General features: G+C 38.0%; 1 protein-coding gene across 1 annotated transcript in view; it reads left to right on the top strand.

Moving 5' to 3' along the window:
* The window catches only part of TEX11 (testis expressed 11), a 391,628-nt gene that overhangs the window by 189,352 nt on the left and 180,412 nt on the right, over nucleotides 1-21,864 (top strand). The window contains exons 14-15 of the mRNA XM_073227602.1: nucleotides 103-254; nucleotides 2,790-2,875. Coding sequence (XP_073083703.1) covers nucleotides 103-254; nucleotides 2,790-2,875 — 238 coding nt within the window. The remainder of the gene's footprint in view (nucleotides 1-102; nucleotides 255-2,789; nucleotides 2,876-21,864) is intronic.

The raw sequence follows: 21,864 nt of genomic DNA, 5'->3' as shown, positions 1-21,864 counted from the left end.
GTTTAATCTTGCCTGTTTTGCTCATACTCAAATAAACTTTAGTCCTATTGATAAAATAATGTTATTCCATTTACATGCTTAAAATTTTGTTTCATTGAACAGAGAAACTGCTGGGTTTTATTTCCTGGAGCGTATCTGTGAACATTTTAAGTCATCAGAAAGTATTGGAAGAGCTTTACTGTTCCACATTGACATGCTTTTACAAAGGAATGAAGTACTGCTTGCCGAGGAGAAGATTGGAGAAATCATCACAGGTCAGTAGGACTTCTACAGGTGTTTTAGAAAGGTGTTAATATGAATGTAATTTAAGATTGAAATGAGAACAGTAGCAAAATCCTTGTCAACGGAGTTTTCGTTTTTCTCATTTCCTTTTTCTCCCCCTACCTAATAGCCTCTAACTGTGGCATCTCACTTATGCGGATTCTACATGTTTGTCAAGCTAGAATGAGAAACTAAGAAAAAAATAACAAAACATCAATACAAACAGACAAACCTCTGAGTTTAAAACTCATGTGTGGTGGAAAACTGTGAGGTTAGAAGCCTAATTTCATGTTTCTGGTTTGATATCCAATTAGCTGTGCCTTCAGGCACATCAGTAATATTCTGGATCTTATTTTATTCCATCTGTAAAGTGAAGGTTGTGAACTACATTCTTAGTTTTTTTAGTTACTTATTTTTATTGATGATATAGTTCACATACAATATTAGTTTCAGGTATACAACATAGTGATTTGACAATTATATACTTATGAAATGCTCTCCATAAATGTAGTTAGTATCTGTCACCATACAAAGTTACTACACTATTATTGACTATATTCCCTATACTGTATTTAACATTCCTGTGATTTGTTTCATAATCAAAAGTTTGTACCTCTTTATCCCCTTCACCTATTTTTCCCATTCCCCCACCCTTCTGGTTTTTTGTTTGTTTGTGTGTTCATTTGCTTTATTTTTTAGATTGCACATATAAGTGAAATCATGGTATTGGTCTTTTCTCTGACTTACTTAACTACATTCCTAGTTTTTAACTAATTTTTAGCAGGAGCATCCCTCTAAATGTAATATTATATGAATTTTGACTCAAATAAGGTAGAGTTGCTCTGATTAAAGCAGAGATATAGAGCCAAATCTCAACATTCCCTACCTATCTCTGAGCCCCCACCTCACTGTAGAACTCTATACCTTGGAGAACAAAGATTGTAAGATCTCTTTCAGTTATTGCCCCAATTCATATTTCCAACTCTACACACATATAGAGATTTAACTGGAATGAAAGTCCTTAAATGTCAACACTGAAACTTATTCTGAGTGGTGGCATTTTAGGTGATTTGTTGCTGTCTTTATATTCAATCAAATTGCTTGAATTTTTATATGTATCATATTTTTTATAAATATAAAGTTTTGATAATCTGTGAAGGGGATTCTTTTAACTAGATAATCTCAAAGGGCCTTTTGAACTCTAGATTCTAAGGACATATTTTACTGATATGTCACTCCAGACCCTTATTTAGAATCCAGTTATTTTAGATCCAGTTTTGACTAGCTTGATTATGTATCTGGTTTTCCAACCCTTAGCATTTTAATGGTAGCTTATTACAAAGATAGAAGGAGTATGTAGAGAAGTATACAAACAACCTGGCCACAAAGGAAGAATGAACTTTACAAATTTATAAAACAGCTTCAAATATTTTTAAAAATATAACAATCTACTTTATAATAATTCTTAAAGGCATCACTGTGATATAGTAAGAGTGCAATAAAGTAAAATGGTTGTTAGTGTTGTTGACATTGAATGGTCAAGCAAAGGTTAAATTATGCATCAGAAAACTGGAAAACATGTTAAGAAAAATACAGTTCATAGAACATAATATTTAGAAAAATTGAGAACTATAATAAAACTATACTTTTTAAATGAAAAAAATGTTTTGTGTTTAAAGAAAGTAAACTGTCAGTTAACTAGAAAATTTGGTTTTCCAGAATAACTAATTTTCCTAAGATTATAGTTATCCAAAATCTATTATAATATCTAGTTATACACTTATAGTCTCAACGTATTATAACATTTTTAAAAGGTACATTAAGTAGCTTTTACTCTTATGTGAGCATTTTTAATGACGTTGCAGAACAAAGTACATCTGCCAACTGTGCTGGCAGGTCAGAGACTCAGTGTTCTAATGAAGACCTTTTTGGAAATTGATAGTGCCAGAGTTGTAGAAGAGAAGTGGGTGTAGAATTCTATTACAGGTTAAACTAAACTTTACTTTAATGTATGCTAATGTATCTTAACCCTGTAAATGTCTAGACTAGAAACAATAAGACCCAAGTTATAATTGAAAGTAATAAAGTTATGTGTAAACATGATCTTAAAGTATTTTACAAAGGCTTTAAAGTATAATTGGCCTTTCTGGTGAACTTAATCTTATCTAGTTAATGCATAATAGTGCAAACACTTATTAATTATTTCTGGCATCACTGTCTGTTCATTCACAATAACATTAAGTCACCAGATAATGACCAGATTTGGAACATGAAAAGTATGTTAAGAAGAGAGTAGGCTGGAAGATTATCACAGATTGATGAGCAAATTACTGTTATTCTATCAAGTCTGATTATATTATATAATCAGTTTTGCTGCTAAGCCTAAAATTGATAATAAAATCCTGTCTGAATGTGATTATGTTTGTAGCCATTACTTAAAGACTATAGGTTCTGAATATAGTTAGCACTATTTATTTAATATAATAGATATTGATTCTTGCTTTTAGAGCTTGGGTGTTTATTTTCAGGTCACCAAACAGGAAGACAACTGACAACAGAATTAGTACACTATTTACACAGCATTCTGTGGGGAAAAGCTGCCAGAAGTTTTGAGGTTTGGGAATAATCTATTTTCATTCTTTATATTCTTTCTCCATCCCAACAAATAAAACAGTGTGTTCATCAAAAAAAACCATAAAACATCAAATATTTAAATAATTTATCTGTTTAGGTACCATGTATTAAATATTCATAATGTAGAAAGTTAATGGGCATTGGACAAGGCTTCATTTAAAAAGACTAAGATGTAATTAATCTCCATTGGTAGTTTACAGTGTCGGGAAATGGTATTGCTGATATTAAGGAATAGGAAAGTAATTTATTTTAACATGTATGGAGTACAGAGAATTTTTAGGTCAGTGAAAATACTTTGAATGATACTGTGATGATACATGTCATTATACTTTTGTTGAAACCCATAGAATGTACACATTAAGAGTGAACCCTAATATAAACTGTGAACTTTGGGTGTATGTGATGTGTCACAGTAAGTTCATCAGTTGTAACAAATGTGTCACTCTGGTGGAGGATGCTGATAATGGGGGAGGCTATGCATGCATTTGGGTAGAGAGTATATTGCAAATTTTTGTATATTCCTCTCAGTTTTGCTGTGAAACAGATTGTTTTTTAAAAAGCCTTTAAAAAGTTGTGGTGCAACCAAAGTGTAATTTTTTCTCTTTACAAAATTTATTATAAGTTTATTATACAAAAATTTGAAACTATAGATAAGGATTTTTAAAGTAAACAATAGTCATTCATAATCTAATCACTCTTAAAATTTTTGGTTTATTTCCTTCTAATCTTTATGTGCATTTATTTGTCTGTATAAAAATAATGTGATATACTGTGAAAAAAATGTTGGGAATTTCCATTTCCAACCAAGATGTAACAGAGACCAATTGGTTATATTGGTCTTATATTGGATTGGTTATATCTTTGCCTGAACCCCCTCATGCCATCCCTCCAAAGAAAAATAACCAAGACAACATACATGAAAAAATGGTTTTAAAGACATTGGATTCAGAAAACAGAGAGTGATCTCTGGAAGACAGGAAATAAAAAAGGTGAGCACTGCAATTTTGCAGCTTGCTGCCTTGAGTTTTCAGACTTTAGTGTAAAAGAGAAACTGAAGTGGATCCTAGCAGGCTTCCTGTTTTGAGGAGGTAGAGGTGAGAATCTGAGGAGAACAAGGCAGGTTGAGTTCATAGGCTAGAGTACCAGAGAGGAGAGCACAGCACAGAAAAAAACCCCTATTAATTAGAGTCCTCCACAAGTGTTTAGCAGAATTCTGATCAGAAAATCATGGGACAAAAATACATGCAGCCAGAAAATAACTATCTAAATACATTAGAAGAGACTGTGACTGGCACTGACATAGGTCTGGTAATAGAGCCTGTTCATTCCAGCCAGATTGGCAAATGTTTAATTCACGTGGTGTTGAGTATAGAACTCAGAAGGGTCTTTTATCAGTAGTGGACAATAATTAGTCCTACACTGAGCACTGCTCCAGACCTACCTAAAAATCATAAAAGTCTGACTTGAAAGGATCAGATTGCTTCTCAGGGATTTGTTTCCTAGAGTAAAAATCAAGAATATTTATTAGAATACAAAACTATCCAGCAGCTAACATGATAAAGTTTACAATGTCTGGAATTCTGTAATAAATTACTAAGCATACAGAGAAGCAGGAAAACACAGCCTATAACAAAGAGAATAAGGAATCTGTTGAAACTTACACAGAAGTTAGCATTACCAGAGAACATTAAGAATGTCTTATAACTATTCATGTATCAAAAAAGGTAAGTGGAATCATGGAAGATATAAAAGTCCTAAATCAAACTTCTAGAGATGAAAACTAAGTCTAGGATGAAAAACATATTATATAGTATTAACATTATATTATATATTGCAGAAGAAAGGTTAGTGAACTTGAAGGCATACAATAGAATCCATCCAAAATGAACCAAACAACAACAACAAAAAACCAGCATCTGGAAGCTACGGAAAAACATCATGTAGCTTAATTGGAATTCTGTGAGGAGGGAGAGAATAAATATGTGAAGAAATAATGGTTGAAAACTTAAACTTAAAGAAAATTCTAAACCCACAAATCCAAGAAAGTCAGCAAACTCTAAACACAAGAAAGACAAATAATAATAAAATTGCTTCAAAACGATTTCTAAGAATATCTTAGAAGTAGCTAAAGAAAAATGGCACCTTTCATACAGAGGAAAAAATTAAGAACATATTCTTGTTGGGAGCAATGCAAGCAAGAACACAATGGAGAAACATCATTAAAATAATGAAAGAAAGAATATATCAACCTAAAATTTTATACTGAGCACAAATATTGTTTAAAAACTAATAGTTGGTAGGATGTAAAAATAATACAGTCAGTATAGAAAGCAGTATGGTAGAAGACACAAATAATTGGAATGATATACCATGTTCATAGACTGGAAGAGTTAGTATTGTTAAAATGGGATCTGCAGGAAAACCTATCATTTGTGACAAGATGGATTACCTGGAGGACTTTATGCTAAGTGAAATAAACCAGACACAGAAAGACAGATACTGCATGATCCCAGTTATATGTGTAACGAAAAAAGGTAGACACATAAAAGCAGAAGTAGAATGGTGGTTATCAGGGTTTGGGGGTTGGGGGGATTAGGGATATGTTGATCAAATGATACAAACTTTCAGTTATTAAATGAATAAATTAGAGAGACTTCATATACCTTATGGTATCTATAGTTATAATAATGTATTGAGATTCTTAAGATGGCAGCATGAGTAGGGGTGTGGAAATATCCTCCCAAAACCATGTATACTTTGAAAATACAGTGAATACAACTATTCCTAAAAGAGTGACCAGAAGGTACAGTACACCACCCAGACTACATCTACATTTGTGAGAACTCAACATCTAATGAAAAAGGGTAAGATACAAAGCCGTGACCAGGTGGGAACTGAGCAGGTCTCCTACCCCTGTTGACTTGCAGGAGGAAAAGAATCAGAGTGGGGAGCGAGTGGAAGCAGAGGACTGCTAAATAACCAGCCCTAGTAATCTGCACCGGAAGCACAGACACACATTGCATGGTCTACTGGATATTAGAGGAATGGAAAAGCAAAATCCTAGACTAAGACTGTGAACAGGTTCCCACAGCTGGCTGCCTGGGAAAACAGAAAAGTGGGCACTGTAAAAGCCTTAAAGGGACAAGGGTTTAACTGGTGGACAAAATCATCCTGGCACTCAGCAAAGCAGGCTGGGAACTTTAAGGAACTTCAGGCACCCTAACCACCTTGGTGGCAACAGTAACGCAGCATGGAAGCCTGACACGGTGATAAGAAGCCTGCTGTTCATTACCCCTGCCAGCACTGCAAGTGAACCAGCTGAACTGCCTTTGCTGCGGAGCAACTGGGGAGCAGCCCCACCCACAGCAACCACACAGAGGCAGCCCACAGTCGAACAACACAGAGGGGAGTGGTACAGAGTCTGGAAGGCACAAAGGGGCTTTAATCTCACGGCAAATGTGCTGCTTGCTTGCAAACCCTGCTGCTGCCCTATGCCATCCTGAGGGCCACCCCGCCCATGGCAGCTCAGGGGATTAACCCAGAGTCTGCCCCCAGTGTAGGGCCAAGTGGCACAGGCAGAGAAAGCTGGCATGGAGTCTGAAAAACATGTAGGACCTCTGTTCTAATGGCGAGCAAGCGCTGATCGCTTGCAACCACCACCAGTGCCCTAGGCCATCCAGAGGGACACCCTGCCCTTGGCAGCTCACAGGACCAACCCAGAGTCTGCAATCTGTGCACAGCTGACTGGCACAGGCAGAAGAAACCAGTGCAGTGTCTGCAAACCACGTAAGGTCTCTCTGTTCTGACAGTGAACACGTTCTGATCACCTGCAACCACCACCAATGCCCTAGGGCATCCATAGGGCTACCCATCCATGACAGATCAGGGGATCAACTCAGTGGCTGCTCCCTGTATGCAGTTGGCCTGGCACAGGCAGAGGAGACTGGTGTGGAATCCGAAAGCACGAAGGGGTGCCATTCTCATGGAAAACACAAAATGATCACCTGTGAACCTGACAGTGCTCTAGGCCATCCTGATGAGCGCCAAGCCAACTGCAACTCTGGATTAACCCAGAGGCTGCTCCCTGTGTGCAGTTGACTGGTATAGGCAGCGGAGACAGGCAAGGTGACCAGCAAGCAGGTAGGGACGTTGTTCTCCTAGGAAAGACACCCGCCAATCACTGATGATCACTTCCATCACCATGAAAAGGCAGAAGAATCTCCTTCAGTCCAAAATTACTCAAATACCAGAGAGAGCCTGGTGAGACTGAAATCACCAGTCTTTCTAAGAAAAAATTCAAAATAAAAGTCACAAACACCAAAATCTTGCAACTATAGACTATCTACTGTTAAAAGAACATATGGGATGTGAACAGTTCCCAGGAATGTGTTGTTTTAATTTGTCTGATTTTTCTCAAACTATTCAAATTCAGTTAGACAATATCCATCATATCATTGATAAGTTTTCACAAATGCCTAGGGTGCCTAACTGGTTTTCTTGGTTTCACTGGAGATTGCTGGTAATTATAGGTCTGCTTTGGTTATGTAGCTGTATTCCTATTATGTTAATGTGTGTACACAATTTAATTAGTAGTTTAAAACCTATGCATGCTTATGTTACTCTACAAGAAGATATGTCAAAGAAATAATCAATCTTCCCATGTTTTCTTCCGTCTGCTACTTCTATAGCTTTTCTTCTTCCTTCCTAATTACAACCCTTAAGTAGAATTTGTGCCTCATATTGAAATTACCAAGTATCATAATTCTTCCAAGTGGTAAAGATACCTCAAGACAAATGCTGGGCATAGAAGCCACAGGGCATAAATCTGCAAAGAAGTAAAAAGCTAACCTTTTCAAACAATATTGCTTCTCTCTCACTTACCAACTTTACATTTCCCTGTATGGCCCCAGAAGATGACTGGTTAGCCAGAGACGGGTAAGATTCCTCAAGAGAGGAACAACCTAAAACAGGCACAGTCACAGGGGGGCCATCAGGTGAGAAATGGGGGATCAACAGAGGTGAGGCTTAGAACCTCACCCCCCCCCCCACATTTTGAGAGAAATCTTCTGCATCCGTGGATGTTTTGTTGTCCTTGCCTAGCTTGGATTAATACTTAGTCTACAGGCACACACCTGATCATCTACATTTGCCCTCGTACAGCACTAAACTATGTTTTCTACCTTTATCTTGCATCTACCTACCATTTCAGCACTTTATTAAAAATAATAATAATAATAAAAATAAGGGAGAAATGTGGGATTCACATATAAATCAAATGAATATTCATATTTGACCTGATTGTTTATAGTTCATAATGCGTGATCAAAACCAAAAGTTTCTGTGATGACTGCCCTTGCACTGCTCACCATGTAAGAACTTATTCACTATGTAAGAATTTGTTCACCATGTAAGAACTTGTTCATTATGCTTCAGAAGATTGGAGACTGTTGAGAATTAGGCTTGGGGTTCATTAATGATTTTGCATTGACTCCCCTATACAGAATTTTATTGTTGTTAACAACCATTTTATCAATAAATAAGAGAGATGCTCTCTCAAAAAAAAAAGTCACAAACATGCTGATGTAGCTACGGAGAAATATGCAGGAGGTAAGGAATGAATTTCAGAAGCAGATAACAAATGAAACAATGTAAGGATTTAAGAGCAGACTTGATGAGGTGCAAGAGACTGTAAATGGAATAGAAAGCAGAGAACAGGAATACAGAGAAGCTGAGGCAGAGAGGAATGAAAGGACCTCTGGGAATGAAAAATATTAAGAGAACTGTGTGACCAATCCAAACAGAACAATATTCTCATTATAGGGGTACCAGAAGAAGAGAGACAAAAAGGGATAGAAAGTGTCTTTGAAGAAATAATCGCTGAAAACTTCCCCAACCTGGGGAAGGAGATAGTCACTTGGACCATGGAAGCCCACAGATCTCCCAAAAAAAAGGACCTAAGGAGGACAACACCAAGATGTATAACGATTAAAATGGCAAAGATTAAAGACAAGGACAGAGAATTAAAAGCAGCCAGAGAGAGAAAAAAGATCACCTACAAAGGAAAACCCATCAGGCTATCATCAGACTTCTCAGCAGAAATCTTACAGGCCAGAAGCCAATAGCATGATATATTCAATGCAATGAAACAGAAGGGCCTCGAACCTAGAATACTGTATCCAGCAAGATTACCATTTAAATTTGAAGGAGGGATTACACAATTCCCAGATAAGCAAAAGATGAGGAAATTCACCTCCCACAAACCATCTCTACAGTGTATTTTAAAGGGACTGCTTTAGATAGAAGTGCTCCTAAGGCTAAACAGATGTCACCAGAGAAAATAAAACCACAACAAAAAAAGTAGACCAACCAAATACTAAGTGCAAAACGAAATCAGATATCCAGAGAATCAGTTGAGGGAAACACAAAAGAGTACAGAATAAAATCCCTAACATATAAAGAGTGGAGAGAAAGAAAAAGAAGGGAGGGAAATAAGGAATCATCAGACTGTGTTTGTAATAGCATAATAAGTGAGTTAAGTTAGACAGTTAGATAATAAATAATCTACCTTTAAACCTTTGCTAACCATTAATCCAAAGAGTTCAATGGCAATAAGTACATATCTATAAATAATCACCATAAATGTAAATGAACTGAATGTACCAATCAAAGACAAAGGGTAAAAGAATGGATAAAAAAAGCAAGACCCAGAGGCCACCGAGCCAGGATGGCGGCGTGAGTAGAGCAGCGGAAATCTCCTCGCAAAACCACATATATCCATGAAAATATAACAAAGACAACTCTTCCTAAAATAGAGACCAGAGGACACAGGACAACATCCAGGCCACATCCACACCTGCAAGAACCCAGCACCTCGTAAAGGGTGTAAGGTACAAGCCCCGGCCCGGTGGGACCCGAGCACCCCTCTCCCTGGCCCCTGGTGGATGGAGAGGAATCAGCTGGCAGGGAGAGAGAGCCCAGGACTGCTGAACACCCAGCACCAGGGTTCCAGAGCAGAGCGCAGACACAGTGCATGCGTGGGGTCCTGGATACTAAGGAAACAGGGCGGCAGGACGGTGAGTGGGTGCCTGAGGCTGACACCGGAGAAAAAAGAAATGGGAGCGGTTTTTTTTTTCTTTTTTTGGCGAGAGCTTTTTGGAAGCCTTAAAGGGACAGGGACCCCAATACTAGGGAAACACGGCAGCAAGACCGGTGAGCGGGTGCCTGAGACCGGCACCTGAGGACAAAAAAAATTAAGCATTTCCCCCTTTTTTTGGGGGAGTGCTTATTGGAAGCCTTAATGGAACAGGTACCCCAATAGTAGGGAAACAGGGCAACAAGACCGGTGAGCGGGTGCCTGAGACCGGCGCATGAGGACAAAGAAAATTGCACATTTTTCCCTTTTTTTTTCCTTTTTTTTAAAAAAATAATTTATTTATTTATTTATTTCTCTTTCGTTGTTGCTGTTGTAGTTTTGGTTTGGAGAGTGATTTTCAGAAGTCATAAAGGGGCAGGACAGGACACAGCCCAGAGGCAGGGAATCTGGGGATCTCTGGGCACTCTAACCCCCTGGGCAACAGGGAGCACAGAGTCCCCTTACGGAGATAAATAGCCTCCTGGCCTCTCCCCCTCCAAAGGGGCTCCACCATTTTGGAGGAGCAGCCCGAGCCAGGCCACGCCCACAACAAAGGCAGAGATAAAGTCCATAGAAGCCGGGCCGGAAGCAGAAACCCTGTCTGTGCACAGCTGCCCAGCACAAGCCACTAGAGGTCGTTATTCTCCCAGGAGAGGAAGGCCACAAACCAACAAGAAGGAAAGCTCTTCCAGCGGTCACTCATACCAGCTCTGCAAACTATCTCTATCACTATGAAAAGGCAAAACTACAGGCTGACAAAGATCACAGAGTCAACAACTGAGAAGGAGACAGACCTAACCAGTCTTCCTGCAAAATAATTCAAAATAAAAATCATAAACATGCTGACAGAGATGCAGAGAAATATGCAAGAGCTAAGGGATGAAGTCCAGAGGGAGATCACAGATGTCAAGAAGGAGATCACAGAAGTGAAACAATCCCTGGAAGGATTTATAAGCAGAATGGATAAGATGCAAGAGGCCATTGAAGGAATAGAAGCCAGAGAACAGGAACGTATAGAAGCTGACATAGAGAGAGATAAAAGGATCTCCAGGAATGAAACAACACTAAGAGAACTATATGACCAAACCAAAAGGAATAATATTCGTATTATAGGGGTGCCAGAAGAAGAAGAAAGAGGAAAAGGGATAGAAAGTCTCTTTGAAGAAATAATTGCTGAAAACTTCCCCAACTGGGGGAGGAAATAATAGAACAGACCATGGAATTACACAGAACCCCCAAGAGAAAGGAACCAAGGAGGACAACACCAAGACACATAGTAATTAAAATGGCAAGGATCAAGGACAAGGAAAGAGTTTTAAAGGCAGCTAGAGAGAAAGAGGTCACCTATTAAGGAAAACCCATCAGGCTAACATCAGACTTCTCAACAGAAACCCTACAGGCCAGAAGAGAATGGCATGATATATTTAATGCAATGAAACAGAAGGGCCTTGAACCAAGGATACTGTATCCAGCACGACTATCATTTAAATATGATGGCGGGATTAAACAATTCCGAGACAAGCAAAAGCTGAGGGAACTTGCTTCCCACAAACCACCTCTACAGGGCATCTTACAAGGACTGCTCTAGATGGCAGCACTCCTAAAAAGAGCACAAAACAAAACACACAACATATGAAGAATGGAGGAGGAGGAATAAGAAGGGAGAGAAGAAAAGAATCTCCAGACAGTGTGTATAACAGCTCAATAAGTGAGCTAAGTTAGGCAGTAAGATACTAAAGAGGCTAACCTTGAACCTTTGGTAACCACGAATTTAAAGCCTGCAATGGCAATAAGTACATATCTGTCAATAGTCACCCTAAATGTAAATGGACTGAATTCACCAATCAAAAGACACAGAGTAATAGAATGAATAAAAAAGCAAGACCCATCTATATGCTGCTTACAAGAAACTCACCTCAAACCCAAAGACATGCACAGACTAAAAGTCAAGGGATGGAAAAACATATTTCAGGCAAACAACAGTGAGAAGAAAGCAGGGGTTGCAGTACTAATATCAGACAAAATAGACTTCAAAACAAAGAAAGTAACAAGAGATAAAGAAGGACACTGCATAATGATAAAGGGCACAGTCCAACAAGAGGATATAACCATTCCAAATATATATGCACCCAACACAGGAGCACCAGCATTTATGAAACAAACACTAACAGAACTAAAGAGGGAAATAGACTGCAATGCATTCATTTTAGGAGACTTCAACACACCACTCACCCCAAAGGACAGATCCACCGGGTAGAAAATAAGTAAGGACACACAGGCACTGAACAACACACTAGAACAGATGGACCTAATAAACATCTATAGAACTCTACATCCAAAAGCAACAGGATATACATTCTTCTCAAGTGCACATGGAACACTCTCCAGAATAGACTACATACTAGCTCACAAAAAGAGCCTCAGTAAATTCCAAAATATTGAAATTCTACCAACCAATTTTTCAGACCACAAAGATATAAAACTAGAAATAAATTCTACAAAGAAAACAAAAAGGCACACAAACACATGGAGGCTTAACAACATGCTTCTAAATAATCAATGGATCAATGAACAAATCAAAATAGAGATCAAGGAATATATAGAAACAAATGACAACAACAACAAAAAGCCCCAACTTCTGTGGGATGCAGCGAAAGCAGTGTTAAGAGGAAAGTATATAGCGATCCAGGCACACTTGAAGAAGGAAGAACAATCCCAAATGAATAGTCTAACATCACAATTATCGAAACTAGAAAAAGAAGAACAAATGAGGCCTAAAGTCAGCAGAAGGAGGGACATAATAAAGATTAGAGAAGAAATAAACAAAATTGAGAAGAATAAAACCATAGCAAAAATCAACAAAACCAGGAGCTGGTTCTTTGAGAAAATAAACAAAATAGATAAGCCTCTAGCCAAACTTATTAAGAGAAAAAGGGAATCAACACAAATCAACAGCATAAGAAATGAGAATGGAATAATCAAGACAGACTCCACAGAAATACAAAGAATTATTAAAGATTACTAGGAAAACCTATATGCCAACAAGCTGGAAAACCTAGAAGAAATGGATAACTTCCTAGAAAAATACAACCTCCCAAGACTGACCAAGGAAGAAACTTAAAAGTTAAACAAACCAATTACGAGCAAAGAAATTGATATGGTAATCAAAAAACTACCCAAGAACAAAACCCCCGGGCCAGATGGATTTACCTCGGAATTTTACCAGACACACAAGGAAGACATAATACCCATTTTCCTTAAAGTGTTCCAAAAAATGGAAGAGCAGGGAATACTCCCAAACTCATTCTATGAAGCCAACATCACCCTAATACCAAAACCAGGCAAAGACCCCACCAAAAAATAAAATTACAGACCAATATCCCTGAAGAATGTAGATGCAAAAATACTCAATAAAATACTAGCAAACAGAATTCAACAGTATATCAAAAGGATCATACACTATGCCCAAGTGGGATTCATCCCAGGGATGCAAGGATGGTACAACATTCGAAAATCTGTCAACGTCATCCACCACATCAACAAAAAGAAAGACAAAAACCACATGGTCATCTCCATACATGCTGAAAAAGCATTTGACATAATTCAACATCCATTCATGATAAAAACTCTCAGCAAAATGGGAATAGAGGGCAAGTACCTCAACATAATAAAGGCCATATATGATAAACCCACAGCCAACATTATACTGAACAGCGAGAAGCTGAAAGCATTTCCTCTGAGATCGGAACAAGACAGTGATGCCCACTCTCCCCACTGTTATTCAACTTAATACTGGAGGTCCTAGCCACGGCCATAAGAGAAAACAAAGAAATACAAGGAATCCAGATTGGTAAAGAAGAAGTTAAACTGTCACTATTTGCAGATGATATGATACTGTACATAAAAAACCCTGAAGACTCCACCCCAAAACTACTAGAACTGATATAGGAATATGGCAACGTTGCAGGATACAAAATTAACACACAGAAATCTGTAGCTTTCCTACACTAACAATGAACCAATAGAAAGAGAAATCAGGAAAACAATTCCATTCACCATTGCATCAAAAAGAATAAAATACCTAGGAATAAACCTAACTAAAGAAGTGAAAGACCTATACCCTGGAAACTACAAGTCACTCTTAAGAGAAATTAAAGGGGACACTAACAAATGGAAACTCATCCCATGCTCATGGCTAGGAAGAATTAGTATCGTCAAAATGGCCATCCTGTCCAAAGCAATATACAGACTTGATGCAATCCCTATCAAATTACCAGCAACATTCTTCAGTGAACTGGAACAAGTAGTTCAAAAATTCATATGGAAACACTAAAGACCCCGAATAGCCAAAGCAATCCTGAAAAAGAAGAATAAAGTAGGGGGGATCTCACTCCCCAACTTCAAGCTCTACTACAAAGCTATAGTAATCAAGACAATTTGTTACTGGCACAGGAACAGAGCCACAGACCAGTGGAACAGATTAGAGACTCCAGACATTAACCCAGACATATATGGTCAATTAATATTTGATAAAGGAGCCATGGACATACAATGGTGAAATGACAGTCTCTTCAACAGATGGTGCTGGCAAAACTGGATAGGTACATGCAGGAGAATGAAACTGGACCATTGTCTAACCCCATATACAAAGGGAAACTCCAAATGGATCAAAGACCTGAATGTAAGTCATGAAACCATTAATCTCTTGGAAAAAAACATAGGCAAAAACCTCTTAGACATAAACATGAGTGACCTCTTTTTGAACACATCTTCCCGTGCAAGGCAAACAACAGCAAAAATGAGCAAGTGGGACTATATCAAGCTGAAAATCTTCTGCACAGCGAAAGACACCATCAATAGAACAAAAAGGAACCCTACAGTATGGGAGAGTATATTTGAAAATGACAGATCCGATAAAGGCTTGACATCCAGAATATATAAAGAGCTCACACACCTCAACAAACAAAAAACAAATAACCCAATTAAAAAATGGGCAGAGGAACTGAACAGACAATTCTCTAAAAAAGAAATAAAGATAGCCAACAGACACATGAAAAGATGCTCCACATCGCTAATTATCAGATAAATACAAAGTAAAACTACAATGAGGTATCACCTCACACCAGTAAGGATAGCTGCCATCCAAAAGACAAACAACAACAAATGTTGGTGAGGCTGTGGAGAAATTGGAACCCTCCTACACTGCTGGTGGGAATGTAAATTAGTTCAACCATTGTGGAAAGCAGTATGGAGGTTCATCAAAATGCTCAAAACAGACTTACCATTTGACCCTGGAATTCCACTCCTAGGAATTTACCCTAAGAACACAGCAATCAAGTTTGAGAAAGACAGATGCACCCCTATGTTTATTGCAGCACTATTTACAATAGCCAAGAATTGGAAGCAACCTAAATGTCCATCGGTAGATGAATGAATAAAGAAGATGTGCTACATATACACAATGGAATACTACTCAGCCATAAGAAGAGGGAAAATCCTACCATTTGCAGAACATGGATGGAGCTGGAGAGTATTATGCTCAGTGAAATAAGCCAAGCGGAGAAAGAGAAATACCAAATGATTTCACTCATCTGAGGAGTATAAGAACAAAGGATAAACTGAAGGAACAAAATAGCAGCGGAATTACAGAATCCAAAAATGGACTAACAGGTACCAAAGGGAAAGGATCTGGCTAGGATGGGTGGGCAGGGATGGATAAGGGGGGGGAAGAAGTAAAGGGGTATTAAGATTAGCATGCATAGGTGGGGAGGGAGGGCTGTCCAACAGAGAGAGTACAAGTAGTGATTCTACAACATTTTGCTATGCTGGTGGACAGTGACTGTAATGTGGTTTTTAGGGGGTACTTGGTATAGTGGAGAGCATAGTAAACATTGTATTCTTCATGTAAGTGTAGATTAAAGATTTTAAAAAATGGAAAAAAAAGAAAGAAAGAAAAGGGGGATTACTCCTTGATAGGATAAAACTATTGGTAAATCAAAGATTAGCACATACTTTAAATATCCTTAATTTTGATCACTTAAAGGGTGTCAGATGATCAGCTATGGAGGTACTCTTTTCTGATAATATTCCTTTCTCTTAATAATAAAAAAAAAGCATTTCCTGTGTGCTGACCTGCAATGTGTTTTACACTGTGGTATAGAGGGCATGTCAAAGTGTGGTCAAAGGGTCTGTTTGTTTTTATGCAGAAGATCAAGGCCTTGCTTGGCTACCCAGGACATGAACTAAGATACGATATGAGGAGGAGCTTCCGGCATCAGCACTCTCTGGAGGACTCGTGCCGGGGGATGATCATCAAAATGTATCCACAGGGATCTGGGCGATGCTGCAGTTGTGGCTGTGTCCATCCCACCATTTCCTGGACTTGCCACTGGAATGAGGAGGGAGATGTGTAGGCTGGCATGTGCATACAGTGAGAGAACGAATTTGGCTGGATCTGTACTGTTGGAACTGAACCAGGAGTTGGGAGGGGTGCCAGTTGTAGCGCTCCAAAATCTTATGACTATAGAGTATCTATGGTTAAAAGAACATATAGGATGTGAACAGATCCCAGAAATGGGTTGCTTTAATTTGTCTGATTTCTCTCAGACTGTTCAAGTACAGTTGGACAATATCCATCATATCATAGACAAATTTTCACAAATGTCTAGGGTGCCTAACTGGTTTTCTTAGCTACACTGGAGATGGCTGGTAATTATAGATTTGCTTAGTTTATGTCACCATATTCCTATTATGTTAATATGTGTGCGTTAGTTAGTAGTTTAAAACCTATACATGCTTAAGGTACTCTACAAGAAGATATGTCAAAGAAATAATCAATCCTCCCATGTTTTCTTCCATATGCTACCTCTATAGCTTTTCTTCTTCCCTCCTAATTACAACCCTTAAATAGAATTCGTGCCTCATATTGAATTTACCAAGTATCATAATTCCTCCAGGTGGTAAAGATACCTCGAGACAAGTGCTGGGCATAGAAGCCACAGGACATAAATCTGCAAAGAAGTAAAAAGCTAACCTTTTCAAACAATATGGCTTCTCTCTCACTTACCAACTTTACGTTTCCCTGTATGGCCCCGGAAGATGACTGGTTAGCCAGAGATGGGTAAGATTCCTCAAGGGAGGAACAACCTAAGACGGGCACAGTCGCAGGGGGGCCATCAGGTGAGAAATCGGGGAACAACAGTGGTGAAACTTAGAACCTCACCTCCCCCCTGTTTTGAGCGAAAGCTTCTGCATCCGTGGATGTTTTATTGCCCTTGTCCAGCTCGGATTAGCACATAGTCTACAGGCACATACATGATCATCTACAATTGCTCTCTTACAACACTAAACTATGTTTTCTACCTTTATCTTGCATCTACCTACCACTTCAGCATTTTATTAAAAATAAAAGTAAGAATAAGTATAAAGGGAGAAATGTGGTATCCACATATAAATCAAGTATAAAAATCAAATGAATATTCATATTTGACCTGATTGTTTATAGTTCATAATGCGTGATCAGACCCGAAAGTTTCTGTGATCAATGCCCTTGTACTGTTCACCATGTAAGAATTTATTCACTATGTAAGAATTCTTTCACCATATAAGAACTTGTTCGTTATGCTTCAGAAGATTGGAGACTGAGGAGAACTAGGCTTGAGATGGATTAATGATTGTGCATTGAGCATTGACCCCCCCATACAGAATTTTATTGTTGTTAACAACCATTTGATCAATAAATATGAGAGATGCCCTCTCAAAAGAATGAAAAAAGCAAGACCCATTTATATGCTGCTTACAAGAGACTCAAGTCCAACCCAGAGTCATACACAGACTGAAAATGAAGGGATGGAAAAAAATATTTCATGCAAACAATAGGGAGAAAAAAGCAGGTGTGGCAGTACTTATATCACACAAAATAGACTTCAAAAGAAAGAAAGTAACAAGAGACAAAGAAGGACATTACAGAATGGTAAAGGTGGCTGTCCAACAACAGGATATAACCATTCTAAATATATATGCACCCAACACAGGAGCACTGACATAGGAGGAAATAGAATGTAATGCATTCATTCTATGAGACTTCAACACACCACTCACTACAAAGGACAGATCAACCACACAGAAAATAAGTAAGAACACAGAGTCACTGAACAACACACTGGGAACAGATGGACCTAACAGATGTCTACAGAACTCTACACCCTAAGGAATCAGGATATACATTCTTCTCAAGTGCACATGGAATATTTTCCAGAATAGAACCCATACTAGGCCACAAAAAGAGCCTCAGTAAATTCAAAAAGATTGAAATTCTGCCAAGCTACTTCTCAGATAGGAGAGGTATAAATCTAGAAATAAATTGTACAAAGAAAACAAACAGGCTCACAAGCACATGGAGGCTTAACAACATGCTCCTAAATAATCAATGAATCAATGATGAAATTAAAAGAGTAATCAAGCAATATATGGAGACAAATGAAATCAATAGCACAATGCCCCAACTCCTGTGGGACACAGCAAAGGCAGTTCTTAGAGGAAAGTATATAGCAGTTGAGGCTTCTTTAAAGAAGGAAGAACAATCCCAAATGAATAGTCTAAATTCACCATTATTGAAACTGGAAAAAGAAGTACAAATGAGGCCCAAAGTCAGCAGAAGGAAGGATATAATAAAAATCAGAGTAGAAATAAGTAAAATTGAGAGGACTAATACAATAGAAAAATTAATAAACCAAGAGCTGGTTCTTTGAGTAAATGAAGAAAATATATAAGCCCCTATCCAGACTTATTAAGAGAAAAAGAGAATCTACACACATAAACAGAATCAGAAATGAGAAAGGAAAAATCACTGCAGACACCACTGAAATACAAAGAATTATTAGATAATACTGTGAAAATCTGTATACTAAAAAACTGGATAAAGTAGAAGAAATGAACAATTTTCTAGAAAAATGTAACCTTCCAAGACTGACCAGGGAAGAAACTGAAAATCTGAACAGACCGAATTACCAGCAACTAAATTGAATTGGTAATCAATAAAACTGCCCAAGAATGAAACTTCAGGACCAGTTGGATTCACTGCTGAATTTTATCAGACATTTACAGAAGACATAATACCCATTCTCCATAAAGTTTTCCAAAAAATAGAAGATCTAAGAAGTCAGCATCACTCTAATACCAAAACAAGGAAAGACCCCACAAAAAAAGAAAACTACCAACCAATATCCCTGATTAAATACACACAAAAACACTCAACAAATATTTACAAACCAAATTCAAAAATACATCAAGAGGATCATACACCATGATCAAGTGGGATTCATCTCAGGGATGCAAGGATGGTACAACATTTGAAAATCCATCAAGATAATCCACCACATCAACAAAAAGACGGCCAAAAACCACATGATCATCTCCATAAATGCTGAAAAAGCATTTGCCAAAATTGAACATCCGTTCATGATGAAAACTCTCAACAAAATGTGTATAAAGGGCAGGTACCTCAACATAATAAAGGCCATATATGACAAAGCCACAGCCAACATTATACTTAATAGCAAAGAACTGAAACTTTTTCCTATAAGATCAGGAATAAGACAGGCATGCCCACTCTCCCCGATTTTATTCAACATAGTACTGGAAGTCCTCATCACAGCAGTCAGACAACACAAAGATGTACAAGGCATCAAGATTGGTTAGGAAGAAGTCAAACTGTCACTGCTTGCAGATGACATTATTGTACAATAAAGCCCTAAAGAATCCAGTATAAAACTCCTAGATCTAATATCTGAATTCAGTAATATTGCAGGATACAATATTAATACACAGAAATCTGTTGCTTTCACATCTACCTATGATGAACTAGCAGAAAGAGAAATCAGAAAAACAATTAAATTGACATTTGCATCAAAAAGAATAAAATACCTAGGAATAATCCTAACGATGGAAGTGAAAGACCTATACCTTGAAAACTACAAGACGCTCAAGAGAAATTAAAGAGGACACTAACAAATGGAATTTCATCCCATGCTCTTGGGTAGGAAGAATTAATATTATCAATACGGCCATCCTGCCTAAAGCAATCTACAGATTCAATGCAATCCCTATCAAAATACCAACAGCATTCTTCAGCGAACTGGAAGAAATAATTCTAAAAGTCATATGGAAGCATGAAAGACCCCGAATTTTCTAAGCAATCCTGAGAAGGAAGAATAAAGCAGGGGTGATTTCACTTCCCAACTTCAAGCTCTGCTACAAAGCCACAGTAATCAAGACAATTTGGTACAGGCACAGGACAGACCCATAGTCCAGTGGAACAGAATAGAAAGTCCAGTTATTAATCAAAGCATATATGTTAAATTAATATGTGATAAAGGAGCCATGGATATACAATGGGGAAATGACAGCCTCAACAGCTGGTGTTGGAAAAACTGGACAGCTACATGTAAGAGAATGAAACTGGATTATTGTCTAACCCTGTACACAAAAGTAAACTCAAAATGCATTGATGTCCTTAATGTAGGACATAAAATCACAAAACTCTTAGAAAAAAACAGTGACAAAAGTCTCTTGGACCTAAACATGAGCAACTTCATGAACGTATCTCCCTGGGCAAGGGAAAGAAAAGTAAAAATGAAAAGGTAGGACTATATCAAACTAAAACGCCTCTGTAAAGCAAAAGACACCATCAGTAGATGAATAAGACTTTATACAGTATGGGAGAATATATACATAAATGACATATCCAATAAGGGGTTGACATCCAAAATGTATAAAGCACTCACACCCCTCAACAAACAAAAAGAAAATATTCCAATTAAAAAATTGGCAGAGGATCTGAACAGACACTTCTCCAAGGAAGAAATTCAGATGGCCAACAAGCATATGAAAAGATGCTCCACATCGCTAATCATCAGAGATATGCAAATTAAAACCACAATGAGATATCATTTCACAGCAGTTAGGATGGCCGCCATCCAAAAGAGAAACATAAACAAATGTTGGCGATGATGTGGGGAAGGGGAACCCTCCTACACTGCTGGTGGGAATGTAAATTAGTTCAACCATTGTGGAAAGCAGTATGGAGGTTCCTCAAAAAACTCAAAATACAAATACCATTTGACCCAGGAATTCTACTCCTAGGAATTTACCCTATGAATGCAGCAGCCCAGTTTGAAAAAGACTTGTGCACCCCTATGTTTATCGCAGCATTATTTACAATAGCCAAGAAATGGGAGCAACCTAAGTGTCCATCAGTAGATGAATGAATAAAAAAGGGGTGGTCCATATACAGAATGGAATATCATTCAGCCATAAGAAGGAAGCAAATCCTAGCATTTGCAACACCATGGTTTGAGCTAGAGAGTATTATACTCAGTGAAATGAGCCAGGTGGAATAAGACAAGTATTAAATGATTTCAGTCATCTGTGGAGTATAAGAACAAAGAAAAACCTGAAGGAACAAAACAGCAGCAGACTCACAGAACCCAAGAATGGACTAACAATTACCAAAGGGAAGGGACTGGGGAGGATGGGTGGGATGGTAGGGATAAGGGGGAAAATGGGCAGTACAATTAGCACACATAATGTTGGGGGTTCACGGGGTGCACAGTATAACAGAAGACAAATAGTGATTTTATAGTATCTTACTATGCTGATGGACAGTGACTGTAATGGGGTATGTGGTGGGGTCTTTATAATGGGTGGAGTCTTGTAACCATAATGTTGCTCATGTAATTGTACATTAATGACACCAAAAAATAATAAATAACGTATTGATAGTTAAAATTTGCTAAGAGTGTGAATCTTAAGTGTTCTCACCAGGAAAAAGAGATTAA

The sequence above is a fragment of the Manis javanica genome, chromosome X, assembly GCF_040802235.1.
Source record: "Manis javanica isolate MJ-LG chromosome X, MJ_LKY, whole genome shotgun sequence".
NCBI lineage: Eukaryota > Metazoa > Chordata > Mammalia > Pholidota > Manidae > Manis > Manis javanica.
The sequence above is the reverse complement of the archived record's forward strand: the minus strand, read 5'-3'. Positions and strand labels throughout refer to the sequence as shown.